Here is a 19704-nt window from a genome sequence, read left to right on the forward strand (position 1 = left end):
AGTTGGTTTTATGGTTTTCTGTAAAAGAACACTATTGTGCCGGCTTTGTCTGTCCGTCCACACTTTTTCCTGTCTGCACTTTTTCTGTTTGCTCTCGGCTCTTAAAAATTACTGAGGCTAGAGGGCTGCAAATTAGTATGTTGATCATCCACCCTCCAATCATCAAACATACCAAATTGCAGCCCTCTACCTTCAGTAATTTTTATTTTATATGTTTGCCCTCAGCTCTTAAAAGCTACTAAGGCTAGAGGGCTGCAAATTAGTATGTTGATCATCCACCTTCCAATCATCAAACATATCAATTTGCAGCCCTCTAATCTCAGTAATTTTTATTTTATATGAGGTTAAAGCTATCATAATCGTGCTTCTGGCAACGATATAGGATAGGCCACCACCGGGCCGTGGCTAAAGTTTCATGGGCCACAGCTCTTACAGCATTATAACGAAACCACCAAAAGATAGATCTATATTCAGTGGCTTTGATTATACACTGCAGTGGCTATGCAGAAAACTCAATTGCAGTGAAGAAACTTTGGCGCAGTTTTTACTTGTTTGGTTTTGGGTGGAGTTTGTTCCAAAGGTCTCTTTTTGTCTTTAGCCTCCAGTTCATTACAACTTTCTTCTATTATTTTTGTAGTACATGCGTTATCTTCTTGTGCTTCCATTGCATCTCAAATGAATTTGAACAAGTATCCTTATTAGCATTTGTATTTTCTCTTGGTTCTTTGCTATTTTGGTTTCTAACTGTGAGGTAATTATTATTCCTTTGAGATTTATCAATCATGGTTTCGTTACCCTTATTCATTTCCACTTTTGTTTCATTATTTGTTCTTATTATAGTATAAAAGTACGTTCCTAGCAGGATCATGCATTCCTCTAACTTTCAATTCCAATTTAGATTCTTTTACAGGCATTCTTGTTCTGTCCTGTAGTAATTTGAATCCTGCATTGTACATATAATACATGCATTCCTTAGACCTTGCATGGTGATTCTGCCCACAGTTTGCACATTCTGGTTCACCGCACACCCACTGTGTGGCATGCTTCTTAGATCCACAATATGTGCATACAGATGTATTTCAGCAATTTTTCTTTGTGTGTTATTACAGTTTTGGCACTGTAGTGGTTTTGGAACAAACTATCTGATTTCTCTGTTTTGGCCCATAATTTCAGTTTTTAAGGGTAATTCTCGGCCTTCAAATTTTATTGTTCCTATTCTCAAGTTTGTTTATTATTTTGTCAAATGGCCATGTTATATATTTCACAGTCTTGCACACGGTTGTACCTCTTTTCAAGGGACTCCAGTAATATATTCTTTTCAATTGGTTCTTCATTATTATCAGTAAGTACTATGGTGCCCAGTACACTGTCCATACTATCATGTTTTCTTATTTCTACCTTTATGTTGTCAATGTCTGTCATAGTCATGTAATTTTCAAATTGGTTTTTTATTGTGATTTCTTTGAATCACATCTTGTCTTTTATCTGTCAGAATGACATTTCAGATACTGAATGTCTTTTCAATACAAAATGTTCTAATTTCAATGACGATATTTTTCTATCTGTTTCTAAGGTAATGAACCTTGACCAACTTCCACTTCCAAAGGGGAAGTCAAAGTGCGTCAAGGTTGGGTCTTGTCTATATCTAGTTTTTCTTGGCCTTCTGTACAGTAATAATGTATTTATACTATCTACTTATCTGAACTGAGTGTCCTTCAGAGTCGTCCACTGGCAAGCCAGAGGTCAGAAGGTTTATGGGTTGTGTCAACATATGACGATGTATTTTATTTTCATCCAGGATGGAGGTCCCTCTCGCCAGGGAGGCCCAACAGGGAGAGGAGCAATATTGTCACCTGCAGTGGTAACAGCCCTGGGATCCTCATCTGGATATGCACCATACCCTCAGTGCCTTAAGGGCTGTCAGTCCGTTGAGAACAGACCCAGCACTCTAGGCATGATCTGACATGAATATTTCCCCTCACTCAACCACGCTGGATACTCTAGTTCTAAGGGTGGAGCAGCATGCCATCCAACTCCACCCTCCTTCAAAGTTACAAGAGCAGTGGTCCGTAATTCAATGCCATGCAAAGGTTGTCAACAAAAGAGGAAGAAGGGAAGGGGAAAATTAACAGGAGGAGTAAAGGGCTATAGATCCCAATGTTCAGCTGAATCCACAGCAGAGAGAGTAGGTGTAAAAGAGCATACACTCCCTGCAGTGAATCCCCTAAGCCCCCACCTTGTCAAGGGGTTGGGAGAAGGGGGACTGGAGGTGGAAGGTTGAGGACATTTCATTGGCTAAGATGATACTGTCATCATGAGCCAGTGTAAGTATAAGGTCAGCTTAATTTACACACACACACACAGGAAAGATAGAAGAACATGCATAATGGCAATTAGTTTTTCTAAACCTAATTAATACTTGAAATAATAAAAAAAATAGAATCCAAATGATATATTTTGTGGTGGTGCAATACTTTGCAATGTGATTGTACAATGGCAGTTATCAAATATTTAGTAGTAGTGATGTTTTGTCAATTCGAGAATAAGGCTTTAAGAATAATAATAGGAGTCAACTGGAAGGAAAGAGCGTGATATGATGCTGTACCATAAGGGAAATGACAGAGGTTCTGTATGCAGACAAGATAAAATATGAGGGGGCCATGATGGTGGCTTGGCCATGGCCTAAGCACCAACCAGGGGAGAATAATTCATGACAGGGTCATTTGGGCTCTTATGGGTGCCATAAGAGTTGGAAGACACAGAACTACTTGGCTGAGACCTATGACATGGGAGGCTGGAGATGAGATGTTAACGGAAGATAAAACACTACAGATATGAATGACAGTATTTCTTGGAGGCATCTGCATCACGTGGCATTTGGGGCAAAGATAATAATGATTATCATCTTAATGAATTTTCACTGACCTTATTAATTAATAACCATTTACATATCATGACATTATGAAGAGAAGTTTTGTCAGTTTTCTCAGCTGGGTTTAGCTGATAAGTAGGTCAAAACAAAAATCCTCTACAGAGAGACATGACATGAAAAAGGCTGAACCTTTTACCAAAAAGACGGATGAAACTGGACAGAAATTTGGATTGAGGTATTGGCATATTCCCTGTTCTCATCTCATTATGCGCTTAAATGCTTCTTTAAACGTATCCCAGCTCATCAAATAAAAAAGATAGTAAACAGTACTGCATACTAAGTTTTCTATTTTTCCTTGCAAAATTAGCATTTGATTCCAGGATTTTTAAATTGCAATGACAAAAACTACATACACAACCTATCCTGAAACCAATGAAGTTCCCCTTTTATTCTAAGTCCTCCAATCACATTATCTTCACATTTATAAATGCACAGATGATGCATTTTAAATATGCAGTCATCCATGAGACAATGCCTCAATGCTCAAAACCTCTTCAAAATAAAGTCAGCTTAAAAAAGACTGTCATACATACTGAATATAAGTGGTGTGCTTTGTGATGCTAATGTCACAACCCTGGTACAAAATCATCACTTACCATCGTTGCCATCCATATGGAATTTTGTAGAAGCGTTGGTGGGGCTATCTGTAACTTTGGTGGAACGTATGACTGAGCAGCATCAATGTGGATAAAGGCTGATCCTCCAGGTGAATGCACAAGTGTACGACCATGATGAACGACAAGGATTCGACTGTTGTACACAAGCTCACTGTTTACCTGTAACAAATCTTTTAATATACAAAGAGATAATTGTTATTGTTACTAATGAGTTGAAATACTTAACCTCAAAGTACAGTAAACCCCCCGTATTCGCGTTCGCACGATTCGCGGACTCGCTCATTCGCGGGTTTCTCTGTGGAACATATCTACCCATTATTCGCGGAAAATTCGCCCATACGCAGTATTTTTCAATGAGAAATATTCACTAATTACTGTATTTTCATATAATTTTCATGAATAAATGCACTTTTTGTGATAAAACTACTAAAATATTCAGGTATAAGCATTTTTAGAGGGTTTTTCTTGTGTTTAAACTATCAATATGGGCAGTTCTAAGTGTTTTTAGAGGAGTTTTAAGTATTCGCGGATTTTAGCTATTTGCTTGGGGGTGCGGTATGCATCACCCGCGAATACAGAGGGTTCACTGTACTGGCAAATGGAATTTCTCTATAATAACAGAAATTAAATCTTAGCCATTAACTTGATCTTATTCAAAAATGTGATCATTGGACAATGCAAAAGTGACAATTCTGACAAAATTTCACTCTTGGTTGAAGCTTGGCCTTCAGGCAAGATAGGTGTTGACCTGAATTCTCTACACACAGAAATTGATTGGGTCATGTGGGTTATCATTAGGTATCTATGGGTTAACCCTTAATGGACAGGCATGATCATATGAGGATCTATAACAGGTTTTGAGTGATGGACGGGCTAACTCATATGAGTATTGATATTACGCGCCATGCGATTTGGATAAGTTTAGCGGGAAAGATGTTCATATCACTTCAATGGTCCATAAATGACTTATGGCAACTGCAGTGGCTCAGCACAGGACAGAGGGGGATCAGTGTGCCTTGAGACTTGATGGGGGAATGTACTTCCCCTCTCTATCCCATGACGTCTTTTTATTTATTTGCTCATAAATATACCCAGGGATTGCTGTTGGTTTTAGTTCCTACCTTTTATGATAGTATGTTTAGCTATAATTGTAATTTTGCAAAGAAAAGTGCAAAGAAATATTAGGAAAAACATGTATACCTCCCAAAAAGTTACTGCATCTCCCCATCTCAGTAAATCTCATAAATATTTTACAATAAATACATATACAGTACTCACAATTTGTTACTGATTTGAGTTCTTATCTGTTATGATATTGTGTGAGCTGTGATCATAATTTTACAAAATAAAATAAAATAAATTATTAGAAAAAACATGTATAATTTAGTAAAATTAGCATATTTTTAAAAGTGTCTTGTAAAAGAGGCCCTGCACAGGGTTGTAAATAGTCACTTTCAACTTCCTGTGGAATGTGGGGAAAAATTTGCATATCTTCCTCTTTTCATTGCAGCATTTTATCCTTAAATTGGCCAACCTTAAAGTTTGCCCAATCTGAGGGTGTTTTTAATACTGTATATATTTAGCCCGTCCCTTACGGGTTAAACAAGAGTGGCCAACTCCCAAATGAGATCAAATCAATTCAGTGTGACTTTCTTTTTGGTTTGATGAAAGCCAAATTCAACTATGGACTTCATCTCCTTTGATTTCCCAAACTCTGCCATTAATTAAACATGTTGGGTTTTAGAGAACTTAAATAATCACTGAAGGGGAAATAGGTTTCATCTGGTCATTGTCATTGCAGCTTTAGCTACATAATCAACATCCTAATTTTCCTTTATGGCCACATGGGCTGGGATCCAACATATTTCAATATTGTCACCAGTGTCATATAATTCATGGTTGACTGATTGATTTATGACTACTAAAACTGTTGCCACAACACCTAATTATTGACATGGAAATCAAATTAAACACGAAACGAAAAAATTGAATACCGTACTTGCCAGCATATAAGACGCACCCTTGCACCTATTTTACAGGGATATTTAGAGGAAAAAACAAATTTAGTATGTTGCATCACACATTTATTGAAAGATATTTTAAAGTGATTTTGTAAGGAAAAATGTTTGATTCTGTGCATGAAATACAATATTGTGAGACTACACTGGAATAAAGTATGAAATCAAATGTAAATTTACACTCACCTTTAAAGGAAACTAAATGAAATTTACCACGAATAAACATTTCTGTGTTACCGACGACAGGCCACCAGGGTGGCACTATGATTTTGTTTATATCCACTCACTGCAAATAGCTGACAGGCTAACTGTTGACATATTGTAAGGAATTTCTCATAAGTTTGTTACTGTATTTATAATAAAGTATTGAAAACAAGCCGAATTACCAGTCTGTTATTACAAACTTACGAAAAACTGCTTACAATGCATTGGGAGTTAGTCTGTCAGCTATTTGCAATCAGTGGATGTAAACAAAATCATGATGCCGCCCTGGTGGCCTGTCACGGTAATACATAACGTTGTTTATTTATAGTAAATTTCATTTACTAGGCGAGTGTAAATTTACATATTTCATATTTTATTCCAGCAACACAATTTACTGTAATACTTTGGCTTGTTTTTCAATGCTTTATTAATAGCAACAATTTTTTTTGCCTACCCAGTATGCTAGCCAGCGCTTGGTCTCCCAATGTAATACCGCTGAATTGGATGCAGGGCAGCTTTTTCGTACATTTAAAAATAAAAAAGTGTGTCCAATACGCCCGCAAATATGGTAAATAAATTTAAAAGGGTTCATACACAAAATATCTAAAAATATATACTGCATATTTAACCATATCTGTAAATTCATATACACCTTATACACATACTGAGTGTGTATATGATTTAAAATTTGTTGAGGAGGCCTGTCTCCCCACAAAGATATATGGCAGACCCCCGTGATCCTTCCTGCACCATGCGGGCGTAAGACCTAGTCGAGCCAAGGACCGAGCCAGGTTCATACTCCCACGAGGTAGAACTCTTCCTGTCCGACTTGTGCCCCTTGGAAGGAACTGAAGAGGTGGAGGGGACAGGCGAGGAGGATTGGGCGCTCCCACTGGCTTTGCTGGCAGAACCAACAGGGGCAGCGGGCCGGGAGCGGTCACCAACCTGCGGTGGTGATGGCAGCCCGGGTCGAGGAGAGTGCTTTTGCCTAGGCGAAGCAGTCTCCCGAGCCGAGCCGCGTGCTCGCTACCCCCGAGCCAGGCTGGACGCGAGGACGTGGCCGGGGACTGGGAGGAGTCGAGCGTGCATCTGGCTGGCGCGAGCTTGCGCTGTCCTCTAGACACACCCCAGTCTTCTTCGAGACCGTAGCCTCTCGGGAAGACTGAGCAGGGACCTCTTCTCCACCTCTCCTGGCATTCGGCCCAAGGGGCACACTCCCGGGAACCTGACTTGGCACTCACAGAAGTGCCAGCAGGAAGAGCCGGGGCACCTGCATGCCCGGACTCTTTCTCTCGCTCCACGCCCTGGTCTGTACAGCGAGAAGTTTCTCCCGTATCAGCCTAGACTCACTGGCCTCAGACGCAGGTTTCTTAGGCACAGCGGGGTAGGGGGGGGTGGACCTTGGTCTGCATGCCCTTGGCTCCCGATGCGACTGACCCGGAAGCCAGGGCAGTGGTTCCCTGATCCGTGGATCGGGAAGAGCCGGCAAGAGATCCCACTGCCTTCCCTGTGGAAGGAGGCAGTCCCTTGGAAGTCTCGGTGCGAGACTTCTTAAAGGGGGGGAGAGGCAGACTACTTCTTCTTTGGCCGCGGAGCCTCGGAAGGAGAAGAAGAAGAGGCAGCAGACGAAGACAAAGATGATGACACCTTCCTAGACCTCTTCTTCTTCTTATTCGCCATCTTCTTCAGGATCGCTGTCAAGTCCCCAAATCAAGCAGGCACAGCCGATGAATCAGGAGCAGTCGGAGGGGCTGCAGCAGTAGGAGCATCCCGGGCAGAGAACACGGTGCTCGGGCCAGCACTTACCTGGGCGGGAGCAACCGCGTGGCAACCAGGAACGTAAGGAGCAGGGCCGGGAATGCAGGCACAGGTGGTGCGCGGGCAGCCAGGCCGGGCCGCGCCAGGGTCGAAGTTATGGGGAAAGAAACAGACGAAGTGCCGGGCTGGTCAGAGAAGCAAGGAGCCGGAACCATTGTCGTGATCGGGCCAGGGTCAGCAACAGGGGCAGGGACAGTCACGTAAGGCAGAATAGAAGTCACCATGAAGGAGGGGCCCGGTCGTGAGAACGAAGCCAGGAACCCAGGAGGCAGCGGTACTGCGTGGTGTACGGCAGGGCCAGCCAAAACCTGGGTATCCAGGTGCGAAGCCACCAACACGGGGAGCTTGGCAAAACCTGACATGGTGACTGAGGTGGTGGTGAGTTGTCACTGGAGTGCTAGACAGATGTGACACCAGACCCTCCAGTGACGGAAATGCCAGGTGGGCCCAGATGTAGCCAGGTCAATGATAAGTCTGCCACCTGGCTATCCAACCCAAAACCTGAAGCAAAAGTCAGGTTAGGCTGGGAAGCCTCCACTTGCTCTGGAGGAAAAAATTCCCCTCCAAAACGAGAAGAGATCCCCGAGAGGATGTCCCAGTCCACTGCTCCCTCATGCCCTTCCACACCCGATGAAATGAATGAGGAAGGGGAGGGGGAGTCCTCACCCAAGGAAGAGGGAGCAAGCAGGGGAAGCTCGCCATGAGAGAGAAACGAACTCGACACATTAGCCACCACCGGAGTCATTGGGGGCGTATTACCCTCAGACGATTCCTTGGCAAGCTTACGAACACACACCCCCTGCAAGATGGGCAGAGAGCGTGTGGGTCAGCGTCGACGCTAGATCTAAATGAGTTACATTTCTTGCCTCCTACCCCGGGACACACACAGCTGTGGATAGGAAGGCTTAGAAGGCTTGTCCACATTCATAATTATAAGAAAAAACAAGGATTTTCCCACCAAAAAAGGAGAAAAGAGGGCAGTTAGGCAGAGAGCGAAGAAACAACGTCCGCATTCTACGACGGCCAAAAGCAAATTGGAATGTTTACATCCGGGCAGGCAGTACTCCCGCCTCCCGGACAGTAGTCAACTGCCTAACCACCTTGTTTGAAGTTCAACAGCCGTTTCCAGTCTACGCCTGAAAGTAATCCTAATGTAAAGGACCGAGGGTTTGTATATTGTGTCGGAACAACAAGAACTTACTGTACTAAATCATTTTTTTTTTTTTATCAAAACTGTATTTGTATGTAGTCACGAAAACACTAACATGACATAACAAACACAGCATTCTTTTAGTAGGAACATGTCCTGTCATTCTAAACTACCCACATATTTTAGATATGCTCTATACAGTAGTACTATCTTAAAATAAGTACTGTACAGTAAATGTCATTTCAAAATCAACTTACAACACAGCAAAATATAATAAAGTGTACGTACATTATGCTCAGTACAGCAGACGATGCACAAAGTTACGTTAGGCAAAAGAAAACGTGAGTGTCTGAATTATACAGGATACTTAAGAGTAACAGTTGTAGGCGGGTACATAATATTGTAAGATGGCTTTGAAATGATATTGGGGTGTTCTGGGATGAGAGTTTGAGGTATATTTTAGTTTGAACTGTTAAGTTGGGTGATGAACTCTTAAAATAGGCAGTTATAATAAGTGTTTTAGAGGTGTATATACTTAACAGTAAATGTTGTAGGAGGGTAATGTAAGCTGACTTTGGGTGTTTTGGGATGATGGTTTGGGGTGCATTTTTGTTTGAGATTATATTAAATTGTTTTAGTACGAAAATTTAAGGTATATATTTTTTTTAACTATTAGATTTGGCAGTGAACTATAAAAATAGGCAGTTATAAGGATTTTAGTTTGAGGGGTACAGGGTATTTGGCAGTTGTAAGCCAGTTACAAGCAATTTTAGAGGGGATTTTGCATTTCTGTGGTGGGTTCTGGAACCTATCCTCACGTAAAAGTGGGGGAGCACCGTATTTCAGCCAAAGCACAGATTTTCTTGGCCACAACTGTTTTTTATTTTTAAACACCCCCTGACATTTCAGATCTGTTACAAAGACTATAGGCCTCTTGTTTCTTCAAATGAGCACATCTTCAACTGTCACTGGCAAGAGAGAGAAGAATAAGAACTAACAGATAACATCTGCAATCAAACTTTTGTAGTTCTAGTGTGTCACCCTCCAGGGATGCAGAGGATAATCGCTGCTGTACTACCCTTCTTTGGCAGCCACAAAAATTATCAGTATTAAAGAATGAATAAATAACAATTGCTGGATAACAGGTATAATCTGGATGAAAATGGATGCTTTTAAACTCAGAGTACAGATAAACAGATTCAATTCAAAACTGTTTTACTGCAATATTAAGTGGCACTATATGCTGTGTAAAATGACATTTATAGAGTACGGTAGCTCTAAAATGTAATTTTTCAAATAACTTACTGTTGTATGATAATGATAAGCTGACAGTCTTTCGATTGCTACAAGGATTGCATTGATCGTTGCTCCTCCACTCCCAACTCCATCAGTATCTCCTGTGTATGTGAAACCGCAATCGTCTTCGAGCCTAGGATCATTAACTACATACATGAATTCATGTTTCGGCAACAGTCCACCTGCAGACAACCGTTTACATTCTGCAATGAAAAACGTTCTTCAGTAAAGTAAATCAAACAAGTCTCCATATCAAACAAAAATGACATTTTTATAATAAAATAAAGTTTTATATATACAAGTCCCGGTTTACCGGTTCCGGCTTCGATTCGATCAAAATATATTCAAAAAATTATTTCCCGACATTTTTATAATAAAATAAGAATAATTTATTTGAAGGTTTTTGATGTAAAACTCAATAAGCAGTAATCGTTTTCAATGCACCCAGAGCATTAAAGCTTATGATTTTTGACGATTTTCTGATTTTCCGACTTCACGATGATTTCGGGTTCTGACAGCGCAGCTAGAATTTTGTACTTACCAAGTAATTTGTACATAGCTATGGGTTCTATTAACCAGCGCTACTTTTGTTTGCGCTACTTTTGTTTGGCTAGGTGAGTGACCCGCCCACTTTCGGGTGAGAGAGGAACCAGCTAAGCAAATGAGCTCAATATGTTTCTGCCTTCCTAACTCTGCGAGGGGAGGAGGGAGGGCTTTGATTATGTAATTACTTGGTAAGTATATATAAAACTTTATTTTATTATAAAAATATCATTTTCATATTACCTACTTACCAAATAATTACATAGCTGAATTCCACATTGGAGGAGGTGGGATGCATGGATTATCTTTCCTAATACATTAAAAATTGTAATGTAAAAGAAACAGAAGTATTGCTAGCATTGGTAAAAATGCTTGCTGGTTCCTTACCTGTTGAGGGAGCCGCTACAGGAAAGTACTGCCTCTGGATGGCGCTCATCTCAACATATAGCGGCGTGGCAGTGTAACCAGGAGTCGCCTACTACATTATACAAGATTCTTTGTTGCAAAGGAGTGTCCGATTGTACACAAAGAATTAACAAAATTGCCCATGCCCTGGGCACAGTACCATAAAACAAAACTAGAGAATAAAAACACAATCACCTATTGCTAAACATTAAAAGCACCATTACCCAACCATTAATAGACAAAACTGGTGAGCACTCCAAATACAAAGTACCCCCAGGCTCCCCTGCAACTCAACACCATGAATCAAGGCAAGAAAACAGGAAGGATGAAGGAAGACTTCCTAAACTTCTCTCCAACACCATACCACAACCGAAATAGGACCCAAGGTACAGTACTGCAATTTTCATAAACAGTTTCAATTTCATGCAAATAATGAGATGCAAACAGATTTGCATTTCCAAAACACTGTTTGAATAATAGAAGTCACAGACAAATTATGTTTGAAAACCAGGGACATGGCTACTGCCCTCACTTCATGCACTTTTAATTTCACTATGGGCAACACATCCTCTTCAATCTGTGAGTGCGCCTCTAGAATAAGATCCTTCATAAAAAATGCCCAGGCATTTTTAGAGAGAGGGCAAGAAGGATTCTTTACTAAGCACCAAAGGTTACTCAAAGACCCACAGATCTTTTCCATTCTAAGTAAATAGTATTTCAATGCCCTTACAGGGCACAGAGTTCTTTCTACGTCCTCCGGACCTAGAATATCTACTGAACTTTTAATAATGAATGAGCGAGGCCAGGGACTGGAAGGGGTCTCATTTTTAGCTAAGGATCCTAGGAGAGCAAATTGCATTACCCTGAGAGAATCCAATCTTTTTATCAAAAGCCTGTAGCTCACTTACCCACATGGCAAACTCTAATGCTACTAGGAACAGAGTCTTCCTAGTTAGGTCTCTCAAAGAGACAGATCACAGGGGTTCAAAACACGGTTGTGACAGCCACTTAAGAACCACATCTAGATTCCAGGCTACTAGCTTATCTTCTTCCTGTTTGGTCATGTCAAGCGACTAGATGAGATCAGAAAGAACTTTATAAGCAGAGAGATCTAGGTCCCTATGTGTAAATACAGAGCTCAACATTGCCCTGTAGTCTTTAATGGTTGAGGTAGACAGATGCCTGGAAAACTTTAAATAGAGCAGGAAATCACCTATCTCCGCTACAGATGTCTTAGAAGACAAGATGTTGTGTCTTCTGCACCAGTCACAGAAGACTGTCCACTTGGCCTGATAAACTTTGCTCGAGGAATGTCGTCTACAACGAGCAATAGCGTCTGCAACTGCCTTTGAAAATCTTTTCACTCGTATCAATCTGTGGACCGTCTGAACACAGTCAGAGCCAGAATGGACAGTCTTTGATCGAACTGCCTGAATTGTGGTTGTTTGAGTAGTTTGGGTTTTTGAGGCAACAGCCTCAGAAAATCCATGAGAAGTTCCATCAAGTCCAGGAACCATTCCTGTGCTGGCCAGAAAGGGGCTACTAGAGTGATCTTTACATTCCGATGAATTTGGAACTTGTTTATTACTTCTCTAACCATCCTGAATGGAGGAAAGGTGTAAAGGTCCTTGTTTGACCAATCTAAAAGCATTGCATCGGTTGCCCATGTTTGCGGACCTGGCGCTGGCGAACAATGCAGAGGGAGACGATGGTTCTTTGCAGTCACAAACAGATCTAGAACCAGCCTTCCCCATAGTTTCCATAGCTTCAGGCACACAAGTGGGTCCAGAGTCCATTCCATGGGGAGAACTTGCTTTCAGCGGCTGAGTTCGTCCGCTAACACGCTGAATTTCCCCTGAATAAACCTGGTTAAGATCTGGGTTTGATTCTGATCCGCCAAAATGAGCAGGCTCTAGCTGCTTGGTAAAGGCTACTGAATGAGTTCCAACGTTTTTTAACATAAGACAGTTCCATGGTGTCTGAGTGGACAGTCACTGTCTTCCTGAACACCTCCAATGCAAACGCTTGCAATCCCCATGAATTGCCGTTAATTCTTTCACACTGATGTGCCATTTCCTCTGCTCTGAAGTTCAAAGGCCTGAGACTTCCTAGGTCAGGGTTCAGAGGAAGGAGCGACTCTCCTTGAGAGAGCTTATCTCTTGAATTCCACCAAACAAGGTCCTCTTTTATTTCCTTCGTTATTGGAAAAATGAAAGAATCCTGGTATTTCTTTCTGTTCCTGCTGATTTTCAGAATGAACTGTAAGTTTCTCATGTGCAGCCTTCCCAGGGACATGAACTGTTCCATGAACAAGAGGGTCCCCAACAGGCTCATCCAGCTGTTCACAGAAGAGGACTGAAGGGAGAGAAATCTGTCAACCTCCTGAAGGCACAAGTCTATCCCTCAGGGGGAGGGGAAAAACCCAAAAAATCTGTGAGTTTATCCTCATCCCCAAAATAAGCTATCTCCTGAGAAGGAGTCAGTTGAGACTTTGGGAAGTTTATCAAGAGGTCCAAATCCTGGGCAAGAAGAAGGGTCTTGTGAAGGTCCTCCGCACATTTTTCCTTCGACTGGGAGCGAATGAGCCAATTGCTGAGATACAGTGAAATGTTGACCCCCTTCAAATGTAACCATTTCGCTATTGGGGCTAGCACATGCATGAATACCTGTGGGGCCGTAGACAGGCCAAAACAAAGGGCTCTGAACTGGTACACCTTGCTCTGGAACACAAACCTTAAAAACCTCCTCGAGTCCTGATGAATTGGGACATGGAAGCAGACGTCTTTCATGTCTATTGAAATCATCCAATCTTCCAGAAGAATGGATGCAAGGACAGACTGGGACGTCTCCATCTTGAATTTTGTTTTCTGCACGTACAAGTTCACCCCACTCACATCCAGAACCAGCCTCCAGGACCCCAAGGCCTTGGGAACTACAAACAGCCGATTGTAGAACTCCAGAGAGGAGGTGTCCTCAACTAGTTCGATTGCTTCTTTTTCGAGGAGTGCTAACACTTCTTGGGAGAGAGCTGAAAACCTCTCAGAGCCTGCCAAGTAGGTCGTCAATAACATGGGGTTGTTGGTTAAGGAAGGTTTCCTCAGAAACGGGATTGAATAACCCTCTATCAGGACTTGTACAATCCAACTCTCCACTCCTCTTGCTTCCCAATGCTTCCAAAAGTGGAAGAGTCTTGCCCCCACAGGTGTGCAGAGGACTAGATCCTCACTTATGTGCAGGTGGTCTATTAGCAGACTTTTTGTTTGCCCAAGAGGTGAAACAGGCATTTCTGCGAGGTCTGGGGAAGCCTCTTTGTTTGCCTCTACCCTGAAAGGGCTGAGATCGCACAGGAGAAACTGTCCTAGAGTTGAAGGCTGGAGACTCCCTAGGTCGCCTCACTGATTGTGCGAGGTCCTGAGTGGACTTTTTCTGCAGAGCAGCAGCAATCTGCAGCACAGTTGCCTGAGGGAATAGGTGTTTCTTGTCAAGCGGAGAGAGGAGGAGTGCGGACTTCTGGGAAGGTGTTACTCCCTTCGTGGTGTAGGAACACCAAAACTCCCTTTTCTTGAGAATACCCATCACAAACAGCAAGGAAATTTAAGCGAACCGTCTCTAATACCTTTATCCAGGCACGAGATGACCCCTAAAAAATCTGAAGAGAAGCCTTCCGGAATATGAGGGCAATCCTTTAATTTGCGGGCAAGATCTCCTACTGCCCAATCTAAAAAAACTGAGTCCTTCCCAGACCTTATACAAATACTTGATAAGGTGGTCCAATTCTGAGGTCGAGAACAAAATCTTAGCTAAATTACATGCTGTCCTTCTGGAAGAGTCAATCAACCCGGAGAAGTCTCCCTGGGAGGAGGCAGAAGCTCCCAGGGATGGGGCCTCTCCGGTCACATAAGAAAGGTATCTTCTCTGTGACAATCTACAGTAGATGGCGCACAACTAAAAGAGGCTCTTTCCTCCTCTCTCTTGTTTGAGAGCCAGCTTTCCACCTCACGAAGACCTTTCTAAGCTGAAGAGGACAGCACCACTTTAGGTAGCCTCAAAGAAGTTGTCTGGTTGTCCACTGAGTATGTCGAAGCCAGAGAAGCCGGAGCTGCAGGGAAGAAGAAGTATGGAAGTCGCCAGGAGAAACCCAAATAGGAGGCATACACCGAAGGAGGGGCAACAAGATCCACATTTTCCTCCTTTAAAGAAGAAATGGGCGACAGTTCCACAACAGGCTGAAGAGCCGAGGGCTCTTTCTTAATTAAGCCCAGTATATTATCCAATTGGCGTTGGATCGACTGAAATGAAGGATCCATTACTGAGGGTGCCTGTTGCACTGCAAAAGACAAAGAAAAAGACATGACTGGGAGCGAAGCTGCAACTGCAGGAGCAGGAGTAGGCAGCACCGAAGATACAGGTGCTGCGGAAGGATAGGAAGAAACTGGGTGCTCAGAAGCGGAAATGGACTTGGGTGCTAACAGACTATCTTGAGGCAAACAGCAGACAGGCACTAATGGGCTCTCGGGAGCTGATGTGCTCAGGAGCCGACAGGCGCATGGGCACCAACGGCCGCTCAGGAGCTGATGGGCGCTTGGCTAAGGGGGGCTCAGGAGACAATGGTTGCACAGGACGATAAGCACTCAGAAAGAGCCACACAACGAGCAGCACATTCAACAGGTAAAGGAAGTTCTGGCGCCAATGCATCCAGTGGTGCCAAAGACTTCTTCCCAGAAGCCAAAGAAGATCCAGGTAAAGCTAATTATTCAGAAGCTACAGGAACAGGAGCTGGGCAGATGGGCACTCCAACATCACTATATGGCCAGGCAAATCCTCCGAAACTACAGATGGGCGCTTAGATGAAGATGAAGTCCTAAATGTAAAAGAGCACTTACAAGCAGTAGTGTGCTTAATAGATGGAAACTGTCCCACTACCTCTGGATGATCCTGGGAGAAACATTCTGGAATGTCCTAAAAGCTACAGGGCAGCAGACGCTCTGGAGAAGTTTCTTTAACCTTCTTAACTGGAACTGAGGGAAGCTGAGACACATCTGAGGCACGCCTCTTCAGGGGGCGAGATTCACCTTGAAAATGCCATTGGCGCCTAGGACTAGAATCACTGCTGGAAACACTAGATGAAAGACGATCCACTTCCATAGAGACATTTTTCCAGTGGCGGTCTTTCATAACCCGGGATTCAGCAACAGGTCCGACTGAGGGGGTGACTGCCTGTGGGCAGACCCCACCGACCTCCTTTGGGCTGCCAGTTTGGCTCCTCCCAGGTTTAGGGGAGTTTGCCAGGGACCTTGGCCTAGGAGAATTGGCGGGACAGAGAGCCACCTCCTCCACTATCACTTTACCATCACTCTTCACATTCACTTTGTCCATCAGGACTTTAACAGAAGCACCAATTTTCTCCACTGTATTAACTAATAACCCAAACTTAAGGTTACTTCCAGATTCAAGGCTGGTAATGGGGTTGGGATCGTGAGTAAAGGAGCCAGGGTGTGGAGTGGTTGATACAGACTGAAAAGACAAGGAATCAGAATTATTATCAATAACATATTTAGCAGACACCTGACTAGCTAAAGTCTTCTTACTACTAGCTCTAGCCACTGCTTTCCTCTTTTTGTCCCTGTCTAATTTGGTCAAATGACTACTCAAAGTCTTCCATATTTTACCATCCCATGAAACACATTCCTCACAAGTAAATTCAGGAGAACATGTCTGAACCCTGCAAGATGTACAAGAGTATGAGGGTTATAGCAGGATTTAGTCAATTGTGCATTGCAGCCTTTACTGCAATACCTGAAGCTCTGAGAGCCTGAATCAGACATTGCCGACAAGTCACGAGTCAAAAATTCTCAAAATCATCGATATTCAAAAGCAAAAGTCAATATCAATAACACTGGTCTTTCTGAGAAACCCGACACTATCTAATTGTGCCGAAAAGGCTACCATAAAGAGAATACTTTGCCAATGATTACAAAGATCAAAAGAGAAGAGAAATTCTAAAAAAACACTATTGCCAATCACTGTATCCACAGCCATCAGCCGGCAGAAATATATTGAGCTCGTTTGCTGAGCTGGTTCCTCTCTTACCCCGAAAGTGGGCGGGGTCATTCGCCTAGCCAAAACAAAAGTAGCACTACCACAAATTTCAAAATTCGAGCTGCTGGTTAATAGAAACTAATAGATATGTAATTGCTTGGTAAGTAGCTTGTATAAAACCTTCCTTTCCACAGCTGTACATTTTGATTCAAAACACAATCTAATTATCCCATGCATTAACAGTTACTGACCCAGAAGGGGAAAATACCCTGCACCATCCATCTAAATGACCTAGCTTGAAAGTTTTGTTTTGAGGAGGGTGCCTTCAATACACTGTGTGCCTGCATGTGATCAGTTTTTCTAATTGTGGTATTTATTTTCTGTCTTTTATAGTACGGTACCCCTAAAGTACCATAACACAGCTTATTCAAGAATCAATGCTGTGGACTATGACTAACAAGTTAACTGTTCACTCATTTTATTTGTACCTACCTAGAAAATGACTGATGTGAGCCTGAAATTCATTCTTCCTTGTTTGGAGTACTGTTCTCCATTGTGGTCTTCCGATTGGACTCTCATCTCAAACTCTTGGATAGAGTTATGTCAACAGCTAAGTTTATTCTGCCAACTCTTAAGGATAACCTCTGGCATAGGCATAAAGTGAGTTCATTATATTTGCTGCATGAAGTGTACTACAACGACAAACATCCTCTGCACTCTTCTTTACCTGATCTGGTTGATTTTGTTCACAACACTAGCACAGTATTAGGTTTATTACTACTCAGTCTACTAGGAGTTTTATCTTGGCTACAACTTTAATGTGGAATAGTCTGCCTAGTACAACTGTGGACGCTTCTGCTCTCCAAATGTTTAAGCGTGAAGCAAAATCATTCTGACTCTCTGCTGATGTCTCCTGAATTCAGGTATATTGCTTTTATTTTCTATCATATCTTTATTATCTCCTTTTTCTCTAACTTGTCTCTCTCTGCAGGTTGATTCCCCTTTGGAGCCTTGTAGGGTTTAAAGTCAGTTGACTCTGTCCATAAGGGTTTTCAGCTGAAGATTTAGAGTAAGAAAGAAAGAAAGAACATAAAATTCCTTCTCCACTGCAGCAGTCAATAAAGCTGAGACTGCCATAACCATCAGGAAATACCTCAGGAGAAGGCTAGTATGTTAGGGTCTTCTTCTTCTTCTGCCAGGGTATAGGAAGGCTACGACAGGACTACCAAACCCATGGGAGGCCCCACTCCCACAGGAACTTCCATAATGACTACTCCTTATGACACCTGAAGAGTCAATATTAGTAGTATATATATATGAGAACAACAGCCACACAAGAAAACCTTTCCCCAGAAGCTGCTATGTCTCTGGCAAGTCCCAGACAAATTTCCTCCGGCAAGAAGTCTAACCAGGAAATTCCTTTACAATACTGTACTTGGCAAACATAGCTAGAGGGTAGGTCAGTCAGGGAGACATAAACCATACACAACAGCAGCTAAGTCAAGGTAACTATGACATTCAAGTTTTTATTCCATACGAATAAAACACAAGAAGCAAGGCACAACAGCATAAACAAACAAAAGAGAATGGCAAATAAAAATACTTCTCCAAAAATCCAAGTTCTCAACCAGCAGTCAGAAGATCACATCACATCTATTCTTCACTGCAGCCAAGACGAAAGTGGGTAAGACAGTAGGTGGCAGGGGATACTCCCCCACTCTCCCCGTCTCCACCTAACCACCTGGTTAACCACCTCGTTACCAGGTTTTAATGGTCTCCGGCACTAAATGATGATAAACCCCGTATTCGTGGTCTCACTATTCACGGACTCACGTATTCGGATTTCTCTGTGGAACGTATCTACCCATTATTCATGAAATTCACCCCATCCCGGTATTTTTCGCTGAGAAATATTCACTAATTACTGTACTGCATTTTCATATCATCTTCATGACTAAATGAACTTTTTGTGATAAAACTATTAAAATAATCAGGTATAAGCATTTTTAGAGCATCAAAATAGGCAGTGTTTTTTAGAGAGGTTTTAAGTATTCGTGGATTTTAGCTATTCACGGGGTGCGGTACGCATCCCCCATGAACACAGGTTACTGTACACCAATATAAAAGGCTCTGGTTTGTATTCCCACAGACACACACTTAAATCTCAGAACAACTCTAGAACATTTATTTACTGAAGCACTCAACTAGAATGCCTTCCCTGATGCTTTGTAAAAATCATCATCAGGTCTACATTTGTTTATGCACCTATGTACTTATGTAAAGGATATTTATATTTCTGTATGAATACTTTCCAACAGCTTTTCTGTTGCCATTCTAAAAGATGGTCTCAAAACCAACTCAAAAATGAATCATGAACCTCATCATGTTATAAATTAATGTACAAATATTATGGCATTCTTTATCTTACCTTGCTCAAGTGCCTCACGAACTTTTGTTGACGTGCATGTAATGATAATCACTCTGAACATCCTCATTGTCATTATTGCACTCCATTGTATCTGTCAAAAATGTTTGCAATTAATGTGCATGCCTTGAACGCTTACAGAAGAGCACTGTGGTTTTTTAGCTTCATTCAAATGTAAACACTGGGAACCAAATAAGTATATAACCACTCTTTTCTATCAAAAGTGCCAGGAAGCATAGCCACTAACCATATCAGAT

At 42.2% G+C, this 19704-nt stretch overlaps 1 protein-coding gene across 1 annotated transcript in view; it reads right to left on the minus strand.

The window, feature by feature from the left end:
* The window catches only part of LOC136855345 (L-fucose kinase-like), a 111099-nt gene that overhangs the window by 82217 nt on the left and 9178 nt on the right, over nt 1–19704 (minus strand). The window contains 3 exon segments of the mRNA XM_067132258.1: nt 3529–3708; nt 10045–10238; nt 19451–19541. Of these exon segments, the coding sequence (XP_066988359.1) occupies nt 3529–3708; nt 10045–10238; nt 19451–19541 (465 nt within the window).

This window comes from Macrobrachium rosenbergii, chromosome 31 (genome assembly GCF_040412425.1).
Source record: "Macrobrachium rosenbergii isolate ZJJX-2024 chromosome 31, ASM4041242v1, whole genome shotgun sequence".
Taxonomy (NCBI): Eukaryota; Metazoa; Arthropoda; class Malacostraca; order Decapoda; family Palaemonidae; genus Macrobrachium; species Macrobrachium rosenbergii.